At 52.1% G+C, this 11268-nt stretch overlaps 3 protein-coding genes across 3 annotated transcripts; 1 reads left to right on the forward strand and 2 right to left on the reverse strand.

Moving 5' to 3' along the window:
- Positions 1-90: 90 nt before the first annotated feature.
- On the forward strand, positions 91-3604 carry JCM6883_000764 (uncharacterized protein; the record flags this gene model as incomplete). The annotated part of the gene is made up of 10 exons (XM_076634899.1): positions 91-272; positions 368-633; positions 699-856; positions 927-997; positions 1058-1966; positions 2033-2218; positions 2280-2913; positions 2975-3084; positions 3151-3204; positions 3262-3604. The coding sequence occupies 10 exons, from the start codon at positions 91-93 to the stop codon at positions 3602-3604; spliced, it is 2913 nt and encodes a 970-aa protein (XP_076485104.1).
- Positions 3605-3809: 205 nt separating this feature from the next.
- Positions 3810-6876, reverse strand: GSH1 (glutamate--cysteine ligase; the record flags this gene model as incomplete). The annotated part of the gene is made up of 10 exons (XM_076634900.1): positions 3810-4613; positions 4676-4873; positions 4943-5203; positions 5279-5395; positions 5467-5621; positions 5685-5824; positions 5899-6072; positions 6136-6255; positions 6327-6454; positions 6727-6876. 10 exons carry the CDS (start codon positions 6874-6876, stop codon positions 3810-3812), a joined length of 2247 nt encoding a protein of 748 aa, XP_076485105.1.
- A 570-nt stretch (positions 6877-7446) lies between these two features.
- JCM6883_000766 (uncharacterized protein) lies at positions 7447-10150 on the reverse strand (the record flags this gene model as incomplete). The annotated part of the gene is made up of 6 exons (XM_076634901.1): positions 7447-8015; positions 8077-8156; positions 8219-8308; positions 8372-9623; positions 9688-9885; positions 9961-10150. 6 exons carry the CDS (start codon positions 10148-10150, stop codon positions 7447-7449), a joined length of 2379 nt encoding a protein of 792 aa, XP_076485106.1.
- Between the last annotated feature and the right edge of the window lie 1118 nt (positions 10151-11268).

Raw genomic sequence — 11268 nt, forward strand, 5'->3', positions numbered from 1 at the left:
TCTCAGCGTAGGGAAGTACGCCGCGAAAGAAAGAGCTTCGACCACCCTCGAAATTTCGTATTTTATTCGGATCACATCGCCCTCACGAGGATGCCATCGCATCGTCTGTCCGCTTATAGGGAGTCTACGGGAGGAGCAGGTGATAATCATCAGAGTGACCGGGCAAAGTTCGATCACTCTTCTCTCGCACCTCACAACTACCTCCCGCAGCGGGACATGCACCCTGATCTTGCTCAGCTTATCGACACTGCTCCCAAGCGACTTTCCTACTCGTGAGCCCTCTCTCCCTCCTGTTTCTCCTCTCGGCTCTCCACATCATCTCTCTCCTTCTCGACTGCTCACCCGCTTACAATCGTGTACCTCACAGTATTCACTCTGCATCTGGCTATGTCTCCCCTTTCCCACCCGAGAAGATCTTGGTAGATTGCCCTTCCGACGATGCTTCGAGATGGACGACTCCTACTCCCGACGCACGCAAGAAGGAACGACAGCAGTTCGAGAAGAGCTTGGCAGCAGGGTCAGCGAATGGGAGTCCGAAACCTCCGCTGGAACAAGGGGAAAGCGAGTGGATCATGATTGAACTAGATCAAGTCAGTCTGGTACAGTCGGTGGGGTTCGGAAAAGCGGTCAAAGGTGAGCTCCGCACAGTCTCTATTGTCCGTGAAAAGTGTGAGCTGAACGAGGTTGAGCGGTTGCAGCTCATCCATGCAATCTCGCCGAGTTTTCGATTTTTGGCGGACTCTCTCCTGACCCGGCTTCAATGGAGCGACTCCTCGATGGATTACTCAAGAACGACACGAATACTCAGAAGTTTAGACTGCAAATCGGGCTGGCGCGAGAAGGGAAAGAACAAGCTGTGAGTGTTTCAACGAAACTTGCGAAACTACAAAGACTGACGATTTAGGTCGCTTCTCATCGATATGCAGCCGCTCCCGATCAAGTACATCAGAATAGAATGTCACGAAGCTGTCAATGTGACTTACAGTATCGCGATTTGGTGAGTCTTTCCTTCCTCCCAGATCCGGAGAGGGCGAAAGGTTCACCTTTTCTTGCACAGGCATCTGTTCCTCGAAGGTTCCACTCTCACACCTCCCCTCGACACGATCGCGATCGACTCTCTCGCCCACCACGAAGAAGCAACAACGGCTCACCTGATCCTCGCTCATCTCCGTCGTTCCGGTCCTCAAACTCTCCCCGCTTTCACTTCCTATCTCTCGACTCTTCCCTCCTCTATCTCGTCAACGTTCGAACACTCGTCGTTATCGAAACTACATGAAGCGTTAGTGATCGAAGGAGATTTCGACAAGACCGAGCTCGTTCTCGAAGAATGCCTACGCGAAAACTTGTTCAGAGAATGGTCTCCTTCTTCGACTTCTCGCAGGAAAGGAACGACGATCGCGAAATGGGAAAGACTCGATACATTATTCCCGAGTGGTACACTAAGACCTGGACCAAGAGGAGGACATCAAATGGTTCGAGTTGGGAGGAAATTGTTGTTGTTCGGAGGTTGGGATGGGAAGAAAGATTTAGGTGATCTATGGGAGTGGGAGTTACCGAGGGATAACATTACTGGAGGAGGAGGAGGAGGAGGAGATGGCGGCTGGAGGTATCTCTCGACTGGAGAGGAAGAAGGAACGGGAGACGAGAGACCGGGAAAGAGAAGTTGTCATCAATTGGCGGTCGATGAGAGTGAAGGCTGGGTATACTTACTCGGCGCGAGGAGAGACGAAGATTCAGCAGAGGACTGGGAGGGTCGAACTGAAGAATCTGATCGAGGGAGAAACGGTGGAGACGAGATGGAAATCGAGGGAGACGGCACCGGATTGACAAACAGAGTACCGAGTAGATCACCGCACGAAGACAATTGGAGCAGTGATTTCTGGAGGTACAGAGCGGTAGGACCCGGAAGAGGGAAATGGGAATTGCTGAGTCGAGATACGAGAAACGATGGAGGACCAGCTCTCTTGTGAGTATCCTTCTCTCTACCATCTTATCGGCAGACTAACTCTTCCCTCGACGCTCGACGAGTCAGATTCGATCATGCGATGGTAGTTCATTCGGCAACTCAACGTCTCTTCGTGTTCGGCGGTAAATGGCAACCGTACGAAGGAGGAGACGTCGAAGAATCGAATGGAGGTCCCGCAACTTCAGCGCCGACTTCGCAATACTCTGGAATGTACTGCTACGACATCAACACGAGGAAGTGGACTCATCTCTTGTAAGCATCTCGCGGTCTGTCTCTTTCGACTTCAACTGACAGATTCGCCTCCTCTCGGCAGTGGGGACCCTACTTCTGCGTCGACACCAGCTTCCTTCCTCACCGACAGACTCGTCCCTCGCGCAGGTCATTCGATGGTGCTCGATGCTGCGGCTCGAAACGCGACGATTTACATCTACGGAGGACAACGAGACACTCGATACGAGAATGATCTGTGGGCCGTCCGTCTCGCAACTCCCCGCTCGACCGATGGCAGTAACGAGGACGACGAGGAACTCCCGGAAGGCGGAGACGAAGACCGACTATGGCGACAAGGAGCAGTCCTCGACGCTCCGAGACGAGCTGTCGCTCGGTCTCTCATCGACACTTCCCTTCTACCGGTGTCTCCCGAGTCTTCACCTTCTCGCAACTCGTCTGTTCCGACGATCGTTCAGATTCGTCGGATCGAGCACAAGAACGCCTCATCGTCGGTCCCTCCTCCGGCAGCGTTCACTCCTCGACTCTCTTTGACGGCGAATCGATCCCTGACGCTCTTGACGGGCTTGACGAGAACGGGAAGCGGGTCGTCAATGCAAGAAGTACCTCTCGAAGGTATTTGGAGGAAGAGCCCGAGCGAGACGGGACCTTGGCAGAAGATTGAGGAATGGTCAGCGGGGAACGAAGAGAGGAGACCGTCGAGCAGATTCGCGAGTCAAGTGAGTCCGAGTTCGATCTCAAGCGCGTGTTCTATGCTTGACATACTTCTGGACTTCCTAGGTTGTCTACGACCCTCTACGGAACGAGCACTACGTCTTTGGAGGGCATCCTCACGACGCCGCGAACCCGGATACGAGATTGGCTGATTTCTGGAAGCTCAGGATCATCGAGTGAGCTCCCTTGCGTTTATCGACTAGCCGCACTCAAGTCACTGACTGGTTTCGACGTGACTATAGTCCAACTCCGGAGGAGGCGCTGAGGATGTCAAAGTTCCTCGTTCGAAAACAGAGGTGAGCTTTTTCTTATCGGGTTTCGCAGATCGTTGCTCATTTTTTTGTGATTATCAGATTCAACGAGATGTGCACGTCAGTCCCGACCGTTTTCGCGCTCCAGTACCTTCAGAACGATCTCTCTTCGGTTGTCGATCATTCTTCGCCCTCCGAATCCACCGCGTTTCGCTCCTGCATGACTGCGCTACTCTCGGCACCACCTCAACACAACGTCGACGTGCCTCTCGACGGCTCGGGAGAACTTCCAAGACTCGACAGCAGCAAGAAGGAGCAAGAGACTTATCGAGAGCGTCACAGGTTGTTCGAGGAGTTGATGGAATTCTTCCCGATGGGCGAACGACAACCGGTGGAGCAACTCGATCAGTTCAGTAGAATGTTGAGAAGCAAAGGGACGAAATGAAGTAAAACCTAGCTGAGGAAATAGTGTTTCCCCCTTTTCCACTCGATTTCCAGAAAATGAATGGTACAGAATGAGAGAGACAGTGTGAACGATGACGAGAAAGAGTGAGACTGCAGAGTAGGCTAACGATTTCGACAAAACGGAAGTGTAGTACAAAAATGGTGAGGTTATAAGAGCTGACGGAACAAACAGAGAAATAGCGATTTTACTTGGCCGCCTCGACGACTCTTCCCAATGCGATACCACAATCAACGTCGACGACCGCACCATGCTGAAGCGCTGGGTCGTCCTCCTCTTCTTCCTCGCCCTCCAATCCGTTCACTGCGTCGCCGCAACACTTCGAGAACGAGTCTTTCGACTTGACGTAATTTTCCCTCCACCCTTGCGGCAGAAGTTCCGGCACTTCTAGTTGTCCCTTCTCGATCCTGTCGACCGCTCGTACGAGGTCGTAGTTGATCTCTTTCGAAACGACGGAATCGTGTTTGTAGGCCGGGTGAGATTTGACGAAATTTCGCATCCAAGTCGCCGTCGTGATGAGCGATCCATCAGCCCTCTTCGAGACGAGGTCGAGAGACTTCTCGAGGTTTGTTCGAACGTTGGGCGAGATTTGTAGGCGGTCGAGGTATTGACGCACGACTCCGAGTAAGCCGGGGAATGAACGAGATGGAGAACCGTTGATGATTTCGTTGATCGTGAACTCGTCGTATTCGTCCTCGATCGGTCCAAATTGTGATTCTTCGTCTCGGGGAAGTGGAGAAGGGGCGCGAGAAGGAGCGTGGGACGAACAGCAGGGCGAAGTGGGAGGATCGGAAGAGTCTGAAGAATCGGAGGTCGACGAGCGAGAGTGACCGTTGCCGTTCGCGGTAGGAGTTGGTTGCGTAGGGAGAGGAGTGTCGAGGGAAGGGTCGCAGCCGCGTCCTGGCTTCGGGTCGAAGAGGTTCTTTCGGAAGTAGAACTTTTGAGAGTTGACGGCGTCTCTTCGGTGAGCTCGATGCATGTTCTCGTCGACCTACAGCGCACGAACGACTCAGTCCTGAACGAGAAGTAGAGTCGCATAGAGAAGAGTCTCACCTTCGAGATCGGGAGGTAAAAGTTCAAACCCATACTCATAATCGCTCGAGTTAACAAAACGATGAAGACTGCGAAGGCAGCGTTCTCGTAATCTGTCAACTGCACTTCCATCGACCTGAACTCGACTCGCCATCCAATCGGGGAACCAGGAGGAGGAGGTTTGAATCGAACGGTTTGCCAATTTGTCGATTGAATGTTCTGATCGAAGTTCACGAACGTCAATCATCAAGCTCAAACTTCTTGCAGTGAAAGCTAGAATCAACTGACCTCGAAATGATCAGAGCTTTTCTCGTCGTCTTGACACATCGTCTCTTCGAAAATGACGATCGGATCCCGAATGAAGAGGTGAGCGAAATGAGTTGCGAGAAGCTTGTCCACCCCTCGTTCGATCAGTGTATCTCGGATCGATTCGTCAATTGGCATGTTGTTGTCGTTGTATTCAGGTCGGTTGTAAGGCGAATCGGCGATGTAACAGTCGACTGAATCGTATCGAGATTTCGGAATCACGAATCGTTCTCGCATCAGCGGCTAGAAGAGGTCGTCGAGAAACACAGTTCAAGATGATATCTACGGCATCGACTGTAGTAGTCTCGCGAGACTCACCTCGAGCCCTCTTTCCTGTGGCGTTCGATCATCGACACTTCCAGCAATCACATCCCAACGACAATCGACATCACTCAACAACCCTCGGAAGATTGGAGAAGCAGCCGTTAGCGCGAGCTGCATGAGGTCGAAGCGCGTCAGCCCAAAAATGCGTCGAATCTGAGGAAACAAGAGGAGAAGGAACTGACCATAATTGGACCGACGGGAACGAACGCGTCGTACATTCGCCTCGCTTCTCCAACACTGCAGGCTTGGAAAGTGATTTGTAAACAGCAACATCCCATTCCGAATCCCATCGCATCTAGGTAAATATGATCGTCTAATGCTGCTCCTTCCCTCGCATCTGCAGTCACACATTTGTCAGTGCACTCGTTCAATCATCGAGACACGAAGGAAGTGAACGTACTGGCATCTTCTGGCCAATCATTTCGATCTCGAGGTACTGTCGGGTCTACGAATGGTCGAGGAGTGTTTTCATCGACGTAGATTGGCATATTGATCGCTACTTTCGAGCCTCTTCGTCTTCGAATATTCGCGGTTAGCGTACTACAAAAGCGATACTTTGTTTCAGCTTCACTTCGAGAGGACCGGGGCGAACGAGACGGAAAAGGAAAACTCACGGGAATCGAACATGCTGATTAATGACTTCATCCGGTAAGAATAAACTCCTCGCAACTCCTCCTCCCGGTTTATGATAAGGATCCGTAAACACTCCTGGTGCTCCGAGCCGAGGGAACGAAGTCAAAGTGACGGGGACTTCGTTCGGTTTCATTCGAGATTGCGCAAGTTTTCGTCTATCGAAGTCGTAATGCGAATTAGTGCGAGAACGGTAGAATGCGTGATAGTGATTGACGCACCGGAATCGCATGTTTCCCTCAACTAGGAGGAGATCTTCCAAAGTCGCTCCGTAGGGCTCTCCCGGCGTCGATTCGAGCATATACCGTCCATATTCGGGATGGAATACCGGGATACAGCCACTACAGAGATGTACATACTTGTCAATACGATTTGTAAGGTATAGAGAGCGACAGAAGACGCGAAAACTGACCTTTTGCCAGGATTTCCCTCTTTTCGTTTCGCGGCATCGCTGTGCAAATCGGCCAAAATCTCTTCCTGCCTCAACGACAACCTCGCATTCTTGTCCTCGTCGTCGTAGGAGATGATCATGTATTCGATCTGAGCTCGGCGTAAAAGTTTTCGTTTGTTTTCGATCGCGAGAGAAAGCGAGGATGAGAGGTAACGAGCGAGTTTATCAGCTTTCTGCTTCTTCCCGGCACGTCCTGGTTATAGTGTTGCCCTCTCTGATGCTTGATGACCTAGCCAATGGGCTCCTGTAGCTCCTGTAGCTCGTTTTTTAATCCTCCCCACCTCGACCTGACCTCCCTTTTGTATCCTTCCCGTCTCCTTCCGCGCCCCTAGTAGAGACAGAAAGTGAAAGAGAGTCTCACCTCGTCTCCCCACATGAGTCTATCCCCAGTCCGGTCCTTCAATTTCTCCCAAATGCTCAAGAACTGTTCAATCCCGTGTTCTCTCACGTAATCCGCATGCTTCTTTGCTTCTGACCAGGGTAAGGGTGTTCCTAGAGCTAAGAGACCCATCCTTATCTATATGCTGAGTAGTCGGAGCCGAGTTGAGAGATCGGAGAGGAAATCGGAGATGAAGATTTGTCGTCCGAATCAGAACTGGTTGGCGGAAGCGGAGAAAGAGGTTGGCGATAGGGAGATGTGACGAGGAAGATTCAGGCTATCGGGAGAGCTTAACGAATGAGGTATCGCAGAGAGGTAAGGTTTGCCGAGCTGATGAGAAATAACGCAATTCGAGAGTCGGAGATGACAGCGAGACCTCGCTTGTTCGAGTCGAATCTGGCCTCCTGGTCGATCAAGCAGTCGTAGCGAGCTGGTGAGAGGCGCGGAGAAGCAGTGGATGAGGATTACAGCACTGCTTTTGTAATCCGATCTTGTTCGCGATCGCCCTCTCTTCTCACGTCGAGTCCGATGAGTACGAGAGAAGACACGGCGAGACGTACTTTGCGGTATAGACTAGAAGGAATCGACAGGAAAAAAACGAAGAGAATATCGAAAATCGAGAGAGCAAAGAAAATCGAAAACCGTTCAAACGACCAAAGACACGAACACTGCTATCCTTGTTACTCATCCTCTCATATCCTTTCATTTCCCACCGATCATCCACCTGGGAGAGAACGGGTTCAGTTCAATTTCTTCCGAAATCGCGTGCGCGAGAGGCGTAGGAGGTTGCAAAGATCCTTCAGTTCTCGAGCGTTTCGCAGGAGGCGGAGGTGGTGGAGGTGCTGGACGAGAACGTCCCGAAGGAGTTTCTCCTCGAGCTAGAGCTCCAGCTGGGGTCGAGGTCGCGTTCGTGTTCAGAGTCGAAGCATAATTCGGATTGTATGGAGAGTATGCCGAAGACGCTCCTCCTCCTCCTCCATTCATCGGTAATCCAACGACTTGTTGTTGTTGAGAATCAGGGTTCAAGAGTTTCTCCTGTAGTTTTTCGTACGCCATTTCTCGTTCAATCTTCTTTCGAATCCCAACCTGATCGACTTCGGCTCGAATCGGTTCGTTCCTCACGATCAACCCGTTCAGTTCGTTCGCGGCCCATCGAAGTTCAGTTTCGTAGCGTAGTTCGACTCGTACACTCAGGTCTCCGTTGTGACCCCAAGGTCGAGAAACTCGAAGTCCAGCGAAAGAACCGATCGTCGAAATGAGGAAATCGCTCACTGCGGGACGAGGCCATCGTTCGTCAGCTGAATACTATCGAGGAGAAAGAGTGGAGCTTACCATCGCGATACTCCCAGTTTGAAGGGAAACCGTAGAGAGTAAGGGAGAAGAGCCAACGATGAGACAATTCATTGACGTGTCTGACTTCAGCGACAAGCTGTCAGTACACTCGTGAGACATCGAATCTTGATGGGTGACTCACTCGAGTTGTAGGAGATGACCAGCATAGACTTGACCGTGTAGAGATTTGATGGCGAAATCGGCAGTGATTGAATCTGGATGTTGTACAAAGCTGTCATGCGTGTCTCGTTGGTCAGCACAGTCACCAGACGATCAGGAAGAGAGGGGCACTAACGCGAAAGCATGACTACCGTCGGGACTATTCTTCACCCTCAAAACCCTCGCTTTCACTTTCGCTTTCTCACTGAAGATTCTTCCGACTTCATCATCCGTAATCCCGAACGGTAAACCTCCAAGGTAGACTCGACGAGCTAATTCGGCAGCAGTGAAGATGTAGGGAACTCGAGGTCGAGGGAAGAATCGACCTTGGAAAGGCATCGGTCCAGGGTGAGAGTAGTTTCCAACCGGTCCTCCTCCTCCATTGTTGTTGTTGTGATTGTTGTAGTTGTTGCCGTTCGTCGCGGCGGCGTCTTGTCCACTGTAGATCTGTCCCCGTTGTCCTTCAGGTCTCGTTCCTCCCGAGAATCCCGTCGTGTACCTTTCTCCTCCACTCGTTCCTGCTACGGCTCCTCCTCCTCCGCCATTCGCGTTTCCATTCAAAGGCGTTTCTCCTCCTCCTCCTGCTCTGCTCGCCAACGAAGCCTCCCTCTCGTTCCTCGTCGCAACCGGTGCGACTGCGACATGAGGTTCTATCGGTTCTCCTTCACTCGAGTAAATCTTCAACTGCAACCCTCTCACTCCTCCCGGTGCAACTTTCCCAATCTTGACGGCATAGGCGTGTCTCGCAGCCAACAAACTCTTGAACGTGATCAATCCCCAAGCCGAATCTTGAGTCTGATCTTGAATCGAAGCTTCGACGACTCCTTGTAGATCCGAGAAGAGGGCCGTCAAGTCGTCGTCCGTGTAATGAATCGGTAAATTGTCGATTCGGAGATGAGCTCGTGCAGATTGAGATGATTCGAGAGATGATTCGTCGTCGGTAGCTCGACCTTTCCCTTTCGATTCAGTAGGTTTCGTCGAAGGTTTTCGAGAAGAGGCGGGAGGAGTACGACGGTTGCGGAGAGCGGAGTGATCGTCGTCGACGGGTTCAGCTTTGAGGACGGGAGAAGGAGAACGAGAAGTGGTGAGATCGATGTAGCCGATGGAGGGTTCGGCGATCGGGGCGAGAGAGTTGTTTCGAGGAGGAATGGGTTTGTATTGAGGTGAAGAAGCGTAGTGATCGTATTTCGCGCCGGAGGATGAAGCGGAGCCGAGAGGAGTGTAACGACTAGGGAGCGAGTTGGAACGACCAGAGGAAGGTCCGGCGGCAGGAACAGAGTGAGAGCGGTGACTACTTGAAGGAGCGACGTCTTCGAGCGAGATGTTTTCAGCGATCCATTGTTCAGCCTCTTCGTCGGTTGCCGAGAGGAGGTACTTTGCTGCTATCTCTGTCGGGGGAGAGTAGCAGACGGGTCAGTATCGACACGATCGGAGGATGAGCTCTGAGCTTACCATCGGCATTCTTCGGGTCATTCTCGCTCTCGAGTAACTCGATAGCCCATCCACCGATCAACTCGAGCCAAATGGCGTCGTCTCCTGATGGTAGTTCTCCTCCTTTCGCTCGTAGAACTCGAAGGATCAAATCTCGATTTCGGTTCTTTCCCTCTTTCGAAGCCGCTGCGACAATTGGAGTCATCGTAGAAGCGCTATCTATATGCGCGTAGTCGCGAACATGATCAGCCCGCCATGCCCCTCGTCGGATGGGAACGAGAGGCGAGAACTTACGACCGTCGTTGATATTTTCGATCCAACCTTTCTCTTCCAGCCTCTTGACCCAGAATACTACCTGATACAGATCGTCATCGGTGACAGCCTGTACAAGTCGATCCACGAGGTCCTGCTCTGTGAACAGATCCAATCCGTAATCGCCTTGTTCTCCTCCATCGTCTTCGAATCCTTCCTGATTGTTCGCCATACTCGTCTTGATAGATGTCTTGGAGCTGCTAGAGTTGCTGTAAAGGTGTTTGAGTTTCGAATGGAGCGTGTCGAGGGAGAAGTAGTCGATTAGAGATGAAGAGAAAGGGAAAGAGGCAGTGGAGGACGAGGACAAGCGTGAGTGTGGACTGGGTTCCCTGGAGGTGTCTCGAAGGCGACCCGGTAGCTCTGTGGGTCTCGGGAGGTCGATCCTTCGGAGTCGAGTGACTGACGAGGCGAAAGGAGCGGATACCTCTTTCTGCTCTTGACCTCTCACACGCGTTTTCGAGATGGGCCTCTCTACACGACAGTACGACAAGCAGCTATCTAGGGATCACATCACGAGTCCGGCTTTCCTTCCACCACCCCGCTTTCGCTCGGCTCTTTCCCGCTCATCCCACTTTGCTCAGCACCGCATAGAGTGAGGTCTGCCTGGCGATTACCTCAATGCCTCGGTTCGTCCCAAACGTTGAGACGCTACCGCAACTCCGAAACCAGGCCCAAACCGTAAGCGAGTCTTATTGAGCTGTCGTTAACGTCTTCCTTGAGTCCTGGATTCACGCTCCTGACGTCGACTCCTGTCTCCTCAATCGGACGTCGCTCGTTCCCTGGAGACGTCGCTACGAGGCGCGAGCGCTTCACCACGGTAAGTCCGCTTGATAAGGAAACAAGAGGAGGGAAATCTTCGTCTCTCTTCGTTCCTTTTTCCCTCATCTTCGTCTGGTAACTCCCATATCGACCGGTCAACATGAAGTTCTCTCCTTCCCCTTGTCGCCCTCGCAATTCTTTCGCTAGCATCTGCGGCTCAAGGAGGTCCAATCGCATACGGAATTTGTCAAGCTGGTTGCGCGACCGTCGTCGTTGCGTGCTACTCTGCAGCTGGAGCAGTGTAAGTTTCCCCTTCCTCTGTGACCCTCCTTCTCACGCTATCAGGTCTGCGAAAGATGAGAATCGTATCAAGCTGACGTAGACCTCATTCACTTTTCGCACACAGATTCGGTACTGTACCAGCCGCTGCTGTAGTGGCTGGTTCCGCTCTAGCAGGATGCAACGCCGCCTTCGGTACGTGTAGTGCTACCTGCGCTACCGTCGCGCTCCTTGCGCCTACGCCTCGAATGG

The sequence above is a fragment of the Sporobolomyces salmoneus genome (assembly GCF_050403485.1).
Source record: "Sporobolomyces salmoneus JCM6883 DNA, S_salmoneus_JCM6883_v1_ctg75, whole genome shotgun sequence".
Taxonomy (NCBI): domain Eukaryota; kingdom Fungi; phylum Basidiomycota; class Microbotryomycetes; order Sporidiobolales; family Sporidiobolaceae; genus Sporobolomyces; species Sporobolomyces salmoneus.